Raw genomic sequence first — 19,606 nt, 5'->3', positions numbered from 1 at the left:
GTGCATTTTGACTTCTATTTCATTATGAAACTAAAATGTTTATTTGCTACAAGTGAATTAAATTCGTAAAAACTTGCAGCTATCATTGTTGACGAAATTTAGATATACGAAACATATTCGTAGCCGAATTACGAATATGTTCTTTCTTGGAACACTCACGGAAATTATATATCAAATTTTTTTCGTAAGTAGAGATTAGGAATAATGATGATATCATCACTTGTAGTTCAATATATTCAAAGGAGTGGTCACATTATTAAATTTTCAAATGCATTGGTCCACATATTGCCGTGATACGCATAATAGTGATGGATGCAGGTGAGATAGTTCTACGTATTACGGTAGTATGTTAGTTTAGGATTTTTCGTGGAAAGTTGTACTTCTGAAAATTTTGGTTCCATTCATCATTGTTGAACAGAAAGCTCATACTTTAGGAAGCTCTAACTAAATTATGCAGTTGAAAATAATTATCACAAACACTCTTATTTTATATGTAAAACTAACCAAGGTTGGTATTTTGTAGGAATTAGAATTGTAAAATTCCCCATTGTGCAAAAGTTTCCCTCACATTACGCCAAAATTTCCACATTTTGACACCGACGACGCAGAAAACATAGCCAGCATGCAATCTTCGATACGAAGGGTTAAAGGCACAAAATCTGCTTGGTAGCATACACAAAGCGAAACATCCTTCGGAACACACCGGCTGAGCCGAGCGAATGGAGATTAGCAGCATTGGAAAGGACTCGCCGTAGGTAACCTTTCTTGTTGTGACCATTAGTGTTGTTGTGACGGAATGTGGGTGTACGAGTATTGGAGGATGGAAATGCGCCTGTACAGCAACAAACTCAAACTAAAATCGCACTGGCCCTCATTCGAATAGTTGACTCTCGAGTTTCCGTGCTCTTTTGTATTGCCCGTCAACTATGTGAAGTTTTGCTGTTTCCTAGAGCGCTGTTAGTTTGACTTTCTTCCGGTACATGGTAGTATGATTGAAAAATGATAGCCAAAAGTTTGGTGAAAGACGAAATGATTAAATTGAAGTATGTGTGAGTATTGTGAAAGTTGGAACAAAGTTTGAAAACGAGTGAAACGAAACAGAAATGGGGTGACATAACATGTAACATACTAAACGAACACAGGGATACCCAAGAGGTATGGTATTAGATGGCACTTAAAATTAGTACGGAAGACAAGAGGAAAAAAAAGTTTCACAAGAGGCATGCGAAGCTGGGAAGCGCACTACTTACGATGGCGGCGGGCTGGGAAGAGGTACTTGGTGAATTTTCCACGTCGCTTCCGAAAGCGAGTGTTCGTCGGCTGCGTAGCATCTCCAGAGCGATTGGATCAGCGTCGCAGCTGGCTGACGGCGGCGAATCATGTGCTTCTGTCGCTGCTGCTGTTGTACTTTCAAGGCGAAGCCGCTGCCGAGAATGCCCTGCGGGGGGTAAGAGATGGAAAGAAAGCAACAACAAAAAAAGGTCATCCGGTTAGATTTCAACGTGCCGATTTGTATGTATGTACGGTGAAAAGTCAATCTTTTGAATAACAGAGCGGGGCGGAGGGTCATGTTTGATGGTGACATACGAAGGTAATCATGCTCGAGGGCTCGAGATGAATTTGATGACCTGAGAATTTCGGTGATAGAACATCCCAGATTAGAGTGGTAGAATTCGCAGTTGATGATTCTATTTCGTTGAAAGAAATCAGCCAACAAAACAGTATTTATATTTGAATTTAGAAATATCAGCAAAAACGGATGTGAACTTATTCAACCTACGGAACGGGTGCTGTTTTTTTATATTTCCTCACAGTACTGTACTGTTTCGCGTTGTTTTATAACACTGAGAACTGACATAATAGTAAAGTTTTCAACTTGTGTAAGAAATATAACTCGCTTTGAAATGACAACAGCAAGTACCAACTTGCCGCTTCGATCGGCCAGCAATCGCTAGACGGGACTTGTGTGCGAACTTGGATACAATGGTGACTCACGCATGCGAACCTGTATGCGATGGAGATTTTCAACGTATTTTTGTTTAAATGTTTACACAGGTTTTTCGGGAAAATTTCTTCTAGCTTATATGTCTGTTCTCTGTGTTTATAACTAGTTTTTTACTTCGATGATTTTATTAAACCGATAATGGAAATTTGGATTGTTTTTTATGTGCGGGGCCGTCGAGAGCCACGCCAGGGCTCAAGGCCGGTACTACTGAACGGCCATAGTAAACCTACCTATTTCAATCCTTATTAGAAGAATTATATGCATCAAACGTTTTAAATCGAACTATGTTGGATCTGTTGCTGTTGATTTTATAGTATATAGTGCTTCTTCAGAAATAAACGAATTCAAGAAACACAAACCTGTGACGGTGAAACATTTATACAGCAGTGTCGGTCGACATCGTCAACGTGCACAGGCTTATTAAAGAAACGTAAAACTAGAAGCCTATTAGTATTAGTGTAGAATTATTTGTAGTTTTTAGTAGTAGTGCATAATTGTTATGTGCTAGTCGCATTTCTATAGTCGTCTAAGTATCTGTGACAGCTTGGTCAAGGAATTCGCGTCATCGAAGGTACGGTGTCGCCATCTACAAAAGCTGTGCCTGTGGGTGATGCAAATGATGTTAATTTTTCGTCAGTTCTCAAATGGACAATTTTCAAATTTTCTAGAATATTGAGTTAAGTAAATAAGTGAAAGTGGTGGATTTCCGCTAAACCTTTCTACTAAGCCACCAAACCTTTGTCAAAGCTCTTTCGCAGAATATGGAATATGGAATAAGAATTTCACGTTTTAGTATGGCTTTTCCTCTTGGTTAACTGCAAATTGTGATTTTTAATATACAGATATATTGAAACGTGATTTTAATTGTATGAGCCAATAGAGAATCAGCCCAATAAAGCATAACGGATATAGTTTGGTAGTTTTTTGCTAGACAACGTGAAGAGAAGTTCTTATAAACTGGTTGAATTTCACTGAAATTATAACTATAAAGACACTCGTGGTTCTGAACAGAAGTATGAAAATTCGGAATCGACCGAATTTTGACCGGTGTGTATTGCTCCTGATGACAAGCGGAAACATCTGCCCAGCCAAAAGCTACCTAGATAGCGTTCAACTGCTCAAAATCTTCCAGTGTTTCTTTCATGCAAACTATATGCAAGTATATAGTCCTAAAATCTTAATCGCCATTACTGTGATATCCTCTTCGTTGTTAAAGACATCCGTCTGCGTGGTTAAAAACTGCAGATAACTTGCACATCAGTATATTTTTCATTTTGTTCCATATACATTGATAGCTCCTGGCGGTATAAATATGGCCAACGAAAAATACACATTTCACCATAGCAAACTAATTGTGTTGAGAGAAATTTTTACCATAACTTGGATACATATTGCTTTTTAATCTGTAAATAAAATTTTTGGCGAAAAGGTGATTTTTCAATACTTTTTATCATTTTGAAAACTTATTTGTTTTTTGCTTCACAAAAATGCGTCATGTTGAGGACGCAAAATAAACATGTTCTACGACATTTTTTACTCGTTTCTTTACCAAATTTGCTCGTTTGATGATTTTTGTATTGATTTGTACTAACAATTTCATATATTTATGAAAAAACCGTTGAAAACGACACGTTAAAAAATATTCATTTTCCATCATCCATTTGTTTACATGAACTTCACGCACACAAGCTGTCAACATCAGCTTCATAGTCGCGAATGGATGCAGAACTGGCATATATGATAGAATAATGGGTAATTATTTCTAGGATTCGTTGATCACTTTTTGCGGTGTTCAATTCTTGCATTTGATTGGATTCATTCGGGAAGATCGGATTGGATAAATTAAAATTTTAATTAGTTTACCGACGTACCTGAATCATTCCCGGTCAGCATAACATTATAAAGTTCTTACAATTGTCGTTAAGAATAAATTTATATCATTTGCAGGCATTTAGACGAGTTCAAGTGAATTGATTGCATGTTGCACGTGTGTCACTAAAAGACTGCTTAAGGCCAATTGAGCGACCGAAAATAAAAGTCGCAAGGATAGAACATGCTTCGCAAAACCCGTTTCAAACATATTAGAATATAAAAATCGGAAATAAACTTCAAGCATAAAAATCGGACAGATATACTTCAGCATAAGAATCGCTTAAAAAGTCCTCACCCGTAAAACTCCAGTATAAAAATTGTTTAAAAATTAATAAATTGCTCGTAGGAGTATCCGTATATCTTGATGTTCAAAAGTCGGCTAACAAAAACTACTTTGTAAGAATCGGATGTATTTCTTTACGGTTTTTTACGGAAGGTTTTTTCCCCCGACTCTTACAAAAGAATGTCGCAGTCCGATTTTTATATTTGAAGTTTATATCCGGTTTTTATATTCTAATATATTTGAAACGGTTTTTACGAAGCATGTTCTGTCCTTGTGACATAACATTTATTTTCGGTCGCTCAATTGCAGCAGGGCATGATTCTGAATGTGATATTCATTGTACGTTTCAGCTATGTGCAGGCGTAGGGACTTCAAGATCGCGTATATTATCATGAAGAGCTCGAGCATTTATACGTTTAAGGGGCTCGTATGCGTTTGTATACTGCAGTAGGTTTTTATGTACTTCTAGTAATTTGCTTTTCCATTTCTCATGTTTACCAAAAATAATACCGGCCAATTTATACGCTTCTACTTAATCCCTTGACATCTTTTTTTCTTTAGTCGGAATATTATTTTACCTTTTATTTCTTTATCTTAAATTAGATTAATACTAACACTCACTATCACAATAAATTGCATAATATTTCATATACACTCACAATCAAAACGTACACGCGCTAGTGGCCTTCGCAATAACACAAACCTGGTCACAAACGCGAACATGCAATAGAAATTATCCACACATACTTACGCCCGCGATCTCTCCAGCATTAAAGCGCCCCGATTATTGAATGAGGGTTTTGGCATTTATAATTTTACAAACGCCGTCTCAAGCATTAACCCATCGTTCGCGCGATCATGAATCGGTCACGTCCGGAAATCCGTAGCCTAGTAGCCTAGACTAATACCTCCAGTTGGACCAATAAAAATGTCGCTCATATCCACTACATAACATGTTACATGGCGAAAAGACCGAAAACTCTAGTGCTATGGGGAAACTTATTCTCTTTTGGGGTCTGAGCCGCACATTAAAAATTAAATATCAGATTCACGATTCACGCGCGATCATTCAGGGATACACGCTAATGCGCGAGTAGCCACATGGTTGTTAAATCAAACTTGTGCACATAAAGTTACATGCACGTTGGCACACGTGATAATCGCGTTAATAAACCGAATATTGATGTACAAACGCTCGGGCCTTTCGCGGTCGTCCGTACACGCTTTCGTCCGCGATCTCCCAAACAGAATAATGTCTGAATAATGATTAAATGAATGATTTAGCACTAAAGTTACAAATATAGTCTCAACTGCCGTGTTCACGCGATCATGAATCTGATAAGTTCGGAAATCCACACTCTCGGCCCTAATAGCCTAGCTCCACGCCTTCAGCTGGACCAATAAAAAATGACACTCATATCTACTCGACTACACGTTTCTTGGTAATAAGAACGGGAATTCTAGTGATATGGAAGAACTCACTCTTTTCTATCATCTGAACCGCACATCGAAAATTAAGTATCAGATTCACGGTCCGCGCGCGATCATCCAAGAACATACGCGAATATGTGAATAGACACACGGTTATAAATTCGAATTGACACACGCAAAGTTACATACACGCCAGCACACGCGATATACAAACGCACACGCGATACACAAACGCACACGCGATCGAACACGTTAACGTATAAATGCTCGAGCTCTTCACGATAATATACGTGATAGTGAAGTCCTTACGCTCGCACATATCTGAACCATACAATGAATATCAGAATCATGGCCCGTTGCAATTGGCCTTAAGCAGTGTTTTAGAGGGTTATATTACCCGTCCCGTTTGCAATTGTAGTGAGTGATTCTGACGAGGAGCCCCCCCGAGTTAGTGTCGGATTCTGATGAGATAAAGTCGATTCGCAAATTACATAACTCATTTAGATTTCTTAGACTTTGCACAAGTCTACAAAAATGCACTGCGCCACGGAAAACCTCGTGTGGAAGTAGCTAAGAAAAATCCACCTATGTTAACCATAAACAGCACACCGTTAACTTATACAACGCCACAAACGATGCAGATCTAATAGGAATAAACATTCACTCAACAACAATCGCGCCCATTGCACAGTGATTCAGAATGCAAATTTAGCTGGAATTTTGAGATTTTACTAAAACTAAACAACTTAGCCTTAGTAAGTCTTTGGAGAAGTTTTCGTAGTTTATGAGCCCCCTCTTTTTGTTAAAACAACAGTTAGGGTGGTTCTAATTTTATCAAGATAAAAAATTAACTTTTTAATCATTCTAGCTATAGCCAAACGACCTTCAGCAAAGTTGTAGAACGACAAATTTTGGAAAAGTTTGCTGAAGACATGTAAGCTCTATCTGTCATACTTTTTATTTTACAATAAATTTAAAGTCGGAGCTTAGAGTGTTTCTTCGAAATACAGTTTTATTCCAATAACTTTTGCTGTATTCATTTAAAACTGAAGTAGTCTTCAGGCAACTTTGAGATTGTTTCAAGGCGAATAATTTGTTTCATGGCACTATATATCTAGCTATTTGCGTTGAAAAGTTATGAGCACAGGTCATGATTAGAGTTATAATTGAGCAAAAAATGGCGAATACGATATTTTTTTATATTTCATAAAATTGATTTAAAAAAATCTATTTTTGAAATATTAAGTACTTATATCTTCTGAACAATAAAAGCTAGAGTTTTGATGTATTAGAAGAAAATGTTCGTCTTTAAAAACTCTGAAAAACATCTGAAGGATAGGTTGTAAAAAAATGAAAACTGAAAAAGTTATATTAAAAATTTGGTTCTTCATGAATTGACTCTTTGTAATATGTTTAAATTACTTTCACGGTGAACAATATAAAAAATGTAGTTTCGTTTTCATGATAAAATATTGCACTTTGCAATATTTTTCTATTATTTTAAATAGTGGGTAGGGTGGCTCTAAATTTTTTAAAATCAGAAAAATAACTTTTTAATGGTTCGAGATAGAGTTTCGCTGTCTTCCACAAAATTGAAGATAATAAAATTTTGAAAATTTTTATCGAAGACACTGAAATTCTATGTCGTATACTTTTCATTTTACAAGAAATTTACCAAAAAAATTTGGGGTGTTTCTTAAAAAATGGTTGTCTTTGTATAACTTTTGCAGTTTTGATTTTTCATTTAGATCACTGTAGAAATAATTTCAGATATTTTGAAGGAGAACAATTTGTGTAAATATATTGAACTTCTAGCTTTGCTCGTTAGAAAGTTATATATACTTTTTACTAAAAATAAACAATTTTTTGAGTAAATATTGCTAGATATAAAAATATCGTATTTGCCATTTTTTGGTGATCTATGCTACAAAGCATTCTATTTCATATGAAAGCAAAAGTATTCAATGTTCAGTGCCCGAATCGAAAATAATTCTATTTGAAAAAGTAATATTTTTTATATAAAAGTTCTTATAACTTTAAAACGAAAAAAGTTAAGTAGTTGGTGTTTTAAAGCAAATTATGCGCCCTAAAATAATCTTTAAGTTGTCCAAAGGGTACTTTAGCGTAAAATAAAAACTTCAAAAGTTATAGAAATAAAACCGTTTTTTTAAAGAACACCCTAAAGCTTACATTTGAATTTCTCGTGCAGTGGTAAATATAAAAGCTAGAGCTTGCATGTCTTCAGCAAATTTGTCTAAAATGTGTTGCTCTACAGCTTCATCGAAGACAGTAAAGCTCTACTCAAACCGTTAAAAAGTTCTATTATAAATATTGCTAAATTTAGAACCACCCTAGCATACGTTTAAACAAAAAGAAGGGCCTTGCAAAGTACAACAACTTTGTCAAACATGTTGTAAGACTAAGTCATTTAATTTTAGCAAAAAGTTAAAATTCCTTCTAAATTTGCATTATGGACCACTGTGCATTGTCTCCAAGATACGTTTGTCCATGCGCACGCATTTCTGCTTAACGCTGTATTTCTTTCTTCGGAAATATTTTAAATCGGCTTCTAAATATTTTGTAGCGTATTCCGTCGATTCAAGCAATAAAAACTCAATGTTTTGATCTTCTACATAAAATAAATAGACAACATCCTTAAGAACATTTGTTTCAATAAACCTAAAATATCAAATAAAGTTATGGAATCCACAATAAGAGTTCAATTTTTCAAACTATTAAATTAAAATGTCTCAATTTTTTTTCAATTTAAAATGTCTTTCATCGTATAACAATTTAATAAGGCGAATTAAAACAAAGAAATTATTATTACTATTTTTATTGCTCTTCTATGAATGCTGGATTTTTCGCCCATCTTTTGTCCAATCAGTTTTACTCTCCGGCAGGGCCGTCGAGAGCCGCGCCGGGCCCCGGGGTTTGAAATACTGATGGGCCCTACCATATATGACTTCTTATTTCAATATCGATTAAAGAAACTATACGGATGCAACCGTTTCAATTAAACTATTTTTTATGAAAATTGTTTATTTGACACGATTCAATGCTTTAGCTTAACAGAGCCGTCAGTATTTTAAACATGTAATAGATGGAAAAATTAAAATTAATAAAGGAATATTTGTGGCTGGCTATTAGAATGACTTGCGTCCGACTTGCCATTGCAATTGGAAACCCTTTTTGCGGCGTTGCCATAGTCTATATCGCCATCGTTCATGCTCCCTTGACGCACGTTAATGCTACCATGGTTAATGCTGCCCAGAATCAGAGCTTAGAAGAATTGACATCCCTTCTTGAGCTTGAAAGAGAAACAAAATTCAATTCATGCCCGCCGCGATGAATAAGATATCCCAAATGAATGTTTGGTTTGTTTCCCTCGTCCTTCACTTTTTCGGTACAACACATTCATGTTCGCATATGTTCGGTTTCAGGAGCAAACTGAATCTTGTTTCTATGCTAGCTCTGAGAGGGATTATAAAGCAAAAGTGCACCAGATATAGATTACGCAAATCAGTTATGCTCGAAAATGTAAAAGAACTTCTGCCTTCAAACTGTCCACATAATAACAAATAAATGCTTTGGTTGGTGAATGAATTTATATTTCCTCTGCACTCAACCATTCGATTCTGCATAAAATTTCAGTCAGTTTGGAAGTGAATTAATGAAAGAAGCGTTGAAACTGAATATTGGTTTCAGCAAATTAATCGTAAATAGGCAACTGAATGTGAAATTTCGCACCACTGATGCTGCCTTGTTTCTTGTTGTTGATTTTGAGGTGCTGGATGCAGCTATTGCAGTTGTCACTATGACCTGAACGAATTTTCTTAATCGGTTTCTGAACATGGCTAAATTCGGTTTTGGAATCAGTTGTTACATTTGCGTTGACATTCAGAGAGAAAACATTCCGAATGCGATGACTGGGATCCAACAGCGAAGTCTGCTGTGTACACTGCAACCTCTATTTACGAACGAAGTCAAGGGTTCGTAAATTGAATTAGTTCTTTTTTTGGGATTCAGATCGCAAAAAAAGTTCGCTTTACATTCTTATTAAAATTCGTTGGTTGAGCAACATTATCGATAACCCTAACAATATGGATATTTCCGGAACGGGCTTGACAAGTATTTGATGAAAATGGATATTTGGTACCTTCTTGAAATCCAGGATGGAGACTTCCGATTAAACAATAATCTCGATAGCCCTAACAATTTGGGAATTTGTGAAACGGGCTTGACGAGTAGATGATAGAAATGGTACCTTAGGGCTATTTCGAACAATATCTGTATAAACTATGAGGGTATTTTTAAGCGGGTTTGATGAGTAGATGTGCGATGCCATTTTGAAGGCCAACCCAAGTAACCATAAGCAATGTTGCATTGAAACTCCATTACAGCATTAACAATGCAATGAAGGTCTATATTAGCATCAATAATGCATAACTGCACAGCCACATATAGCATTATCGCTTGCTCTATATGCGTATATAAAGCTGATATAACGCGTACATGCTTCAAGAATCTTTAAAGCATGTAAGCTTTACAAGTACATTTAATGCCATTATAGAGCAAATAAAAAGCCGATATAATGCTATTGTAATGCTGTGGGTTTATTTGTTATGCAACTCTTCTTGAAGATTATATTCGGCATATTTCATTTCAATCGAACATGTGCAATATAGTCTAGGGAGCAAACGCAGCGCACTTACCGTGAAGGATGAGGTACTTCAGTTCGAGACTGACTAAAGGTAATTTTCGTAAAACATTCATATTATGTGAGAACGAAACCCCATTAAGGATATTCATTACAATGCATTAGAAGAGAGACAATTACGGTTTTAAGCAGAACATCTTATTTTAAAATTTTTCCTTTTTGCTTATCATACTGAAGGGAAACATAAGAAATGGTTTCAAAACCATGGCGGACAATGACAGCCAACTAAAACTTTTTAATAGCATTAGTATTGCCAATATAAGGCTTTTAAAATTGACATTTGTGCGTTGGTGCTATATAATAGCATTAGTACTGCAGAAACGAGCTGTCAATCTCTGCACAGTAATAGCACTATATTTCGCCTTTCTTGGCATAATATCAGTATTTAGGGCTTCACTGCTCTTTAAGACAGCTTTATATGTGGATCTAAAGCAGATATTAGGCTACGTTATAATGCCTATTGGTTACTTGGGAATATTGCGTCTTTTGGTTGCGAAAAGTTTTCTATAATCATATCATTCGCATCACAAATCACTATATCTATTCTATGATTATCTTATATTACTATATATCTATTCTATGATTATCTTATTCAGAAAACGTCAATATTTTAGGTTATAATAATGTCTTAACTGGAATTCGCCATCTTGGTTTTCAAAATGGCTTCATACATTGATTTCCGTCATCTACTCGTCAACTCCATTCCGAAAATATCCAACTTTTATTAGTAACAGTTAGCTAAGAATATGGTAAATTGTACCACTTTATACTGCATATTTGCGATAAATGAAACCAGAATGGTTCAATTGCACTGTTAAATGAATCTAATTGGGTTACGTTCACGTACTTCAGAAAACCATTGGAACGTAGTTGATTGTAATATATTTGCAGTGTCAACAGAAACAATAAACTTCAACAATTCAATTAAAATAAATTTAATTCAGTTAAAAATGCGGGCCCCCAAACCAGACCCGGGCCCCAGGGTAGTTGACCCCCCCCCCCTCTCGTCAGGCCTGCTCTCCGGTAAACATGTAGGCCTCCTAATAGAACCCGGACCCCGGGGCAATTGCCCTGGTTGACTTCCTCTCGTCTCATCGAGCCTGTTTATGCGGGGTGTTGAATTCACACGCGACGTATTCCACGAGTTAAAACGTGCATCACATTCCTTTCTCGCCCAGATGCACGTTCATACTGGGGTAATTCTTCTCTCATATTGTTGCATCAACAGAGATAAGCCTTTTCCGTATTCCAGGAGATTATTTTGTGTTCTGTTCACTGCATCATTTGCAAAAAAGGTAGAACTTGAACAGCAAAAAAAAAGAAAATAAGAGCAACACGATGCACTCAAACAGATTATACACTTGAGACGTTAAGTTCTCTCTACACATCATTACTACGGAAAGAGTTACGGGTAGGACGGTACAGCATGGTCTGCTCCGGCAGGGTCGTAAAAGTGAAGCTTTTTGTGTGCTCTTTGTTGAACTAAGGGTTGGGAAAATTCAGCAGACGAAGAGGAGCAGTCGGAAGTAGCATAAAAGAGCAAGCTGGGCCAGGGCACGTTCGTGCAGTAAAGTTATGCTCTTAAAGAGGTTTTCATGAGGTTCACTGTGTGGCTTCTCGAGTTGATCTTTGCTTTTGCTTTCTTTTAATTTCTGATGCCAACAGATGGTGGATTGAGCAGTCCGAACGGCTCCGAGGAGGATTGACATTAGTATGCAGTGGAAGTTTCGTTTCGTTTAATGATACAAGGTATTAATTATGGGGAATTAAAAAGTAGTAAAATGAGCTTTCAGTCATTAAAGTTTGGCTTTGTAAGTGGATGATTTACTGCTTCCATCATGATAAGGAGCGTATACATTGGTTTTATTGTGTTACGTTGTAAGGATGTTTTTGGTGGATTGCATACTGATGAGTATCTAATGAGAGCTGCTTACAAATTAGTAATTAGAAGTTGATACTAATTTCACCTATATTAAAACTTCAATCGTTCACGGGGAAGAATAAAGAATAGGATAGAAACGTTGTGTCGATGCTTCATTTGATTCGTCTGACTCTTTTATAAGTATCGCGGAGTTAGATATTTAGAAGTGTATAAACAATGTGACATGTAAAGCATATTTTGTTATCTCTATCTTTTTTTAACTTTTCAGCGACATTCAATTAACTAAATATTACTGAGTAGGGAAAGTTATGAAAATTTAGAGCCATAGTACTCAAATGAGAATAATTATGTGAAATATACAGATCGGAAAACTAGAAGTGGCAGGGTCAATAGAAACAGGCTTAAAATCTTACGGACTAATCTTTTGTCTTCTGCTGTCAGAAGTCGACCTTAGGCAGCATTACTACGAATTGATCAAGTCTGCCAACATGTCTCACGGCAAAGACAGACTTGTCCCTCTTTACTACGAGAACCGACCGCCAAACCGCTTGTTAAACTCTGAGCAGCTGGCTACCGAGAATAACCTATGCTTTATAGATGTTGGCAATTTGAACTCCGGCCGTAGAAGTATTGTTCTAATGAAAGCTAATATGAGCAACTTGTGAGCACTATGTATCTTACCGTTTATGACCAGGAGCGAAAGAAGTAATTTTCTTTCTCAAAAACGGGTGATGCTCGCGTTATGTCACGATAGCACGAAATCGAATACTTTTACTGGCAAAAATAAGGATACCAGTTCGAATGGTTATGACTGACTAAATTCAGCTAGAGCAACAGCATTGATTATTTTCATAAATTCGGTCTCAAATACCCAAACATAGAAAGGTGAACTTATCGTCACCACCTCAAACAGACCGTTCCCTGTGTATAATAATATGTGCTACGCTAATAAAATTAGGAGGTAATCACTTACCGCCGGCAGGGCAAAGAACGAGATTCCGAGTAAGGCGCAAAACGATGCAATAATTTTCCCTTGCCACGTATCCGGAACCATATCACCGTATCCGACCGTGCATAGCGTTATCTGCATACCACGAACATAAGGGGAACGGTGACCCCCCGTGCACGGCGACGATGGCGAATGTGGATGATGTGGGGCGTGGGGGTTGATTGAAGTTTTTCCCCGCCACGCACAAAGTTTGCAGCAGGAGTCAATTTACGCACGGTGCATTAATTTCCAGCAACGGAGTCGGCGGAGCATGAAACGGAAAATTTTGTAAATTAGCAGACGTACAAATCCTTTTTATTGCCATGATTTTACAATCGATTTTTTTGCGAATTTCATTGTATGGCTGGCAATAATTGTTTGTTTGTGCTTTTCGTATGAATTGGGTGCTTTAAAATACAATACTTACCACACCCCACCACAAGGCTTGAGCAAAGTTACTGAACTTGGTTCCCTCTACGTCTTTTTCCATTAGATACACTAAAAACGAGGCAAAAATAAGGCCCAGAAATCCTATGTACAATGTTGTTATTAATTCCTGAAATAGAGAAATATAAAAACAGTGTGAGTGCAATGCAATGACGTGATCTACGAATTCGGTGAAAAATTTGTATTAATATTATGGCACTTTCGTTTTTGATAGTTCACTACACTCGTGCAGCACCAAGAAAAAAACGAAAATGCCATATGAGTTCACAAGTGCGATCCCAACATTGGGTGACAGATGACTTTGTAAATTCTATAAAAATTCCACGTATATGGCACCCAGGTAACTGGCATCCCTATCTCTACATACGGAGTTTGACAATAGGCAACATCGTTTTTCCACCGATCGATGGGGGTCAGTTTGACAACGTCAAAATCGCTTAAAGCGTCATCAACAAACAATAGTAGCAGTAAACAAAAGAAAACAATGAACACTTTAACTGATTTGATGTAAACTAAAGTGCTCCTCGCTCGTATTAAAGATTAATTTCGTTCGTGTTGTTACAAGCAAAGTTCTTATGTTGGCTACGAAAATATGACGTCACGTCACCCTCTTGGTGGCACCCCTATACCGTTTGTATTGAACTGACGTAAGTCAACATCTCTGCGGGCACACAAATTATGGGCCCCACTGACAACTCGGATTGTTCTGCTCATGTTGCTTCAGGCTCGATCCGCACTAGGTAGAAACGATACGGCGTGACGCGATCATTGGATGTTGGTAATCGAGCTAAAATATTGGACAATAAATTGTAGAAAAGTCTTGTTTTCGACATGTTGATGACTGATAAGTAATTTACATCATGATTCATCAATAACAAAACGATTTCGAACATCGCAAAGTCGTGTCGTATGGAATTGATTCTGTCGATTGTGGATCGACCTTAAAACGGCGTTTTAGATCTTGGTTTGAAAAACATGGCGGCGTAGCAGATACCTGAAAAATTCGCTTGCTTCGACCCCGCTGGTGACTGAGATACCAAACTTTCATCGTTGTAAACAACTTCTACCTACTACACTAAGGCAAAACACATAGCGAAATTCATAAGATTCATCTTATGATGACTAGAAAAAGCACAAAAACTATGTTTTTATAAGAATAATATGAAAAACATACGACTTGTATGATTACCTTAACATTTTATAAGTTATTGCATATGCCAGTCGTTCGAATTTCATACGAGCATCTTATGATTCTCATAAACACAGGAGAAATGTATAAGTGTTATATTGGCTTATGATAATTCAAAGATGCCTTATGGAACACGAAATCATAGCAAACCGATTTGACCAAATAAATGCCGTTTCATAAGATAATCTCATGATTTACATACGTGCTACTTGAGGTTAAAATTTTACGATATTCCTATGAAATTCGCTGTATTTTTTGCCTGAGTGTACAGAACGACATGACGATCATAATTACAAATAATTTCAACATTGACATTCGAAGGAAGAGAACATAAGATTCGTGACGTTTATAAAACAACTACAGGAGATGGAATTTGTGTTAGAGACGTTAGGCGATTCATGCAACGATATGGTGTTCCTCAGAAATATTCTGGATATGTCGATCAAAAGGTTTATTGCGTATACCTTATACCATCACCCAAGCCGTAGATAGTGGTTTTGAATTGGATCCCAATAAGTATGGAATATAACAATCTAAGTAACCCTACTATCATAAATAACAATAAATATAAAAATAAAAATAACCGTAAACGGAGGAATTGTGATGAACCCTTCTACCAAAAGTGGGTGTTGACAGCAAAAACAGAGGTCCTGAAAGACCGTACTGAGCACGAGTGGTGATGAACCACTGGGACGTCGAGGTACATTAGGGGTTCAGGTGTCCCCACTAAAATCAGGCATTATCCAAGAAAAGCTGTGGACTTGGTTGCCCAGATCTATCGATTATTTCCAAATCCGCCATCGTAGCCGCCGAATGTGAACAGAAGGTGTTGTTTTATAGAACTGAACATGCCGAAAAGACACTAAAGTTAACGGAGAAAGCGAATGCAGAAGCTTATGAGACGCCGAAAGTAGAGCGGTATACTCGTTTCGTGAAGAGACTAAGAGAAATTCCAGGAGAAAAAGAGTGACCGAAGAAGCCCTAGAAAGTTAACTAAGGACAGCAGAACTACGGAAAAATGGATGGAGAGGGAATAAACAGAAGGCCAAGGATTCGCTGATCCCAAGCTGAAGGAGCTAGAGAGAACGTTGTAAGAACCAGGCGCACTCAGAAAGGTTGTTGTAGTTGAAGAAGGATCCATCGATAAGAGCTCGATCAATCGGGAACTCCTGGCAGGAGCATTGGGAAGAGAAGCGAAAGTGAGAGCTTTAACTCAGGAAGCGATGGTTGAGTGCAGGAATCCGGGAGAGATCACAACAGGGGGCGAACTAAGGAGCGCAATGTAATCTGGAGAATGAGCCGATGTCAATCAGGTTGAAGGAGGTTTGTAGTGGCACTCATACAGCAACGCTACAACCTACAAGATGACCAACAAAATTAAAGTCGGATGGTCGAAACGCTCGTTACGATTGATCCATAGAGTCACTGAACAAACGGAGAGGTGTTTCAGGTGTTTGGGTGTCGGCCATCAAGTGAAGAACAGCAAGGGTAAACATAACACATTACCAGAGACTGCACGGATCAGCTCTGACGATGGAAACGGCCAGGCTTCAAATACCTACCCTATATGCAAGAATACGATTGCAAGACAACAATAACCAAGATAGCCTAAGTGAATTGCAATTATTGTGACGCCGCACAACAACTGCTGTGGCAGATGACAGCAGAAAAAAATGTGACGTCACGATTATTGCAGAGCCATATCGTGTTCCATCTGATAACGGCAAAGGGGTGGTGGATAGTGCAGGTAAGGGTGCGTTACAAGTTATGGGATAATTCCAAACCCAAGAAGTAGTCGAGCGCTCATTTTATGGATTCGTGATCGCCAACGGTGTTTTCATTGTTAGTTATCAGTTAAGATTCACAATGGAGCAGTACACCCTGATTGTGGATATACTAACCAACAAGCTGATTGGGTGAAGGGCAGTTGTTATCGGAGGAGATTTCAATGCCCTCACGGTGGAGTGGAGGAGCAGACCAACCAACGCAAGAGGATCCAGCCTATTGAAAACTGTGACACACATGGAGGTAAGGCTGTGTAACGCAATGACGATCAGAACTCTATAATCAACGCAACATTCTGCAGCGATCATTAGACGATTGATTACAATATTTGCCATCGGAGCTCTATGACAAAACAGCGACGAGATCTGTCAAATGAAAGTGGACGGCAAAAGACTTTGACAAGGAACTGTTCGCTGAGGCACTTCGCATATACAACGGTGTTCGGAAAAAAGGATACAGACAGGCTGGCGGAAACTTTAATGAGGGCATGGGATACAACAATGACTATAAAACTAGGAGCCAATGAATATGCGGCGTCCAGTCTTTTAGTAGAACGAGACGCTAAGCACTTTTCGTCTGACTCTATCTGATTCGGTTCTGGCAACAAGTGTAATGTACAGTGCAACCAGAAGCGCTCTCAAATTGGAAATACAGGCGAGCAAATCAAACTGCTCCAAAAAACTGTGTGGAGAAATTAATGTCAATTCTTGCGGTAAGGTCGAGTCTTCATGGCGCAGATCAAAGGACCTTTGACACTGACTGAAATGTGCATATGTACTCGGATAAACTGAGAGCAATCGTGGAGGGTCTTTTCCCGAAGCTCTTTTGAAACGTGACTATCGACACCAGACGGCGAGGAAGAAGCAGAGATCGCTGGAGATATGCAGGTCTTCAGTGTCGAGCTGCTGGCAGTGGCGAAGCGTCCGAAAGTGAAGAAAACTTCTTGTTCGGATGGAATCCCCAACGTTGCATTAAAAATTGCAAGCCCTGAAATCTCGGACATGTTCAGGACGGGAGTGACGAAATGTCAGGAAGAATGCTATTATATAGTTAGATGTAAACTCTAGAAGGTTGTGCTGCTCCCCAAACCAGAAAAACCGCCTGGAGACTACAGCATCATACAGGCCCACATGCCTGCTTGATACCCTCGGGAAACTCTTGAAAAGGATTATCGGGAACAGGGTGACAAAATGCACGAATTTCAAAAGCGGTATATCAAAAAGAATGTTTGGATTTCGGAAAGGTAGGTCGATGGTGGAAGCAATCCTGGCAGTCATGGAGAACGGAGAAGGCGCCGAAACAGAAGAGGAGGCGTAATCGGTACTACACTGTGGTAACGGTAGACGTCGAGAATGCATTCAAGAGCATCAGCTGGTAGGTCATAGCAACATTGCTGTATAAAATGCGAGTTACAAATTCGGGGCATAAGCCAATGAGGGTTACGATGGGAGTGCCACAAAGATCAACAGTCTGGAACATCATATATAATGGCGCTCTAACACTAAAGTGACCAATAGGATTCGGGATGACGTCGTTCTACCGATAACAGACGAAACGCTGAAGAGGTTGAAGTGCTGACGGAGGGTACCTCCAATACAATCGAGTACTGGGTGAATGAAGTGAAGCTTCAACTAGCCTACCATAAAATAGAGGTGGTGCTAGTCAGCAACATCAAAACATTTCAGAGGTTTCAGATTACAGTAGCAGACATAACAATATCACCGAGACGTGTACTGAAACAACTAAGAGTAATGATCGGTAATCGGTTAAATTTCAATAACCATTTCGATTATGTCTCTGAGAACGGTAGCTAGAATAATGTCGTATGCCGTATCGCTATCAGTATTACTCAAGCTGAGAATATCGGATGTTATCAACGGAGTAACACGAGAGGTATGAGGATGCTTGCGAGAGCTGACCCAATGGTCAAGTGGAAACAGGATTGAGATAACGTGGAGAACAAAAGATAGACCCACCGGTAAATCTCGCATTTGTCTTTATGACCGTACTTCCCGGAGTGCGAAGATGTAGAGGAAATGCCGAAGCATTTAATCATTTACTGCCTCAGATTCCAGGCGAGTTGCCGGATCTGAGCGCAGAGAATGTCGTACAAAAATGTTTAAATAAGAAAAGACATGGGATACCATCAGCAGGGTAGTGGTGTAGATACTAGTGGAGCTGCAGCAGAAATGGATGATGGATATTAACCTAGTGACCAGAGCTGATAGTTCCAATAAGCGCACCCTACCGTAGACTAGATCCACCGCCGATGACTAGCTCGAGTAATTCGCATCGATTCATCCGTTGTGGGTCGCCGAGGCACCAGTGTATCGATAGCCGTGTTACATCTGGAATCACTGGACCTTGGTAACATATTGGGCATCCAGTGAGTAGGTTAGGTTCACCGCGTCGAACAGCCAGCTGCGTGTCTACAACACAGGGCGTCAGTGAGCCTCATCCGGAATCGCCGGACCGGCCTGGGCACCTACCGGTTGACCCGATACGTAGCTTGCTTCCATAACCAGGGATTAGATTGAGTGGATCGAGACGAAGCTGGGAGCTAATTCGCTCACGAAAATGGGCGTCACTATAAGAGGAAATTGCGCCATCGAGGAATTCTCAGTCGGAGTAGGATGGATTCGCCGCCGGGGAATATCTAAGTAGATCGCGACAAAACTGGGACCAAAATCTGTCAGGCAATCAAGAGATAAATAGTCCACTAAGATAAGAGCTAAATGGCTCATGGAAATGGGAGTTAGATGTGTACGCAAAGGCTAGTCGGGAGGTTAATTTGTTCAAAGTTAATTGGTACAATGGAAAGCTCCGAGTTAACCGAGGATAAATCGGGAGCAATAAGAAGAGGTGGGAAGAAAGTACAACCAGTACTACTTTGATGTAGTTCTGTGGAAAAAAAAGGTGGAAGATGAGCACGGAGTGTATTTTGCGGTTAGGCACTAAAACGAATCCTACACCGCGCATACGGATACACGATCGTGCCCCCCGG

General features: G+C 38.7%; 1 protein-coding gene across 9 annotated transcripts in view; it reads right to left on the bottom strand.

The window, feature by feature from the left end:
• LOC131694076 (potassium voltage-gated channel subfamily KQT member 1) overlaps nucleotides 1-19,606 on the bottom strand; it is a 1,057,856-nt gene that overhangs the window by 343,033 nt on the left and 695,217 nt on the right. For all 9 annotated transcript variants that reach the window (XM_058982447.1, XM_058982448.1, XM_058982449.1 and 6 more), the window contains 3 exons: nucleotides 13,609-13,737; nucleotides 13,167-13,277; nucleotides 1,251-1,438 (listed from right to left, as the gene is read on the bottom strand). In XM_058982447.1, coding sequence (XP_058838430.1) covers nucleotides 1,251-1,438; nucleotides 13,167-13,277; nucleotides 13,609-13,737 — 428 coding nt within the window. The remainder of the gene's footprint in view (nucleotides 1-1,250; nucleotides 1,439-13,166; nucleotides 13,278-13,608; nucleotides 13,738-19,606) is intronic.

Source organism: Topomyia yanbarensis, chromosome 3 (assembly GCF_030247195.1).
Source record: "Topomyia yanbarensis strain Yona2022 chromosome 3, ASM3024719v1, whole genome shotgun sequence".
Lineage (NCBI taxonomy): Eukaryota > Metazoa > Arthropoda > Insecta > Diptera > Culicidae > Topomyia > Topomyia yanbarensis.
This window is presented reverse-complemented; position numbering and strand designations above follow the sequence as displayed.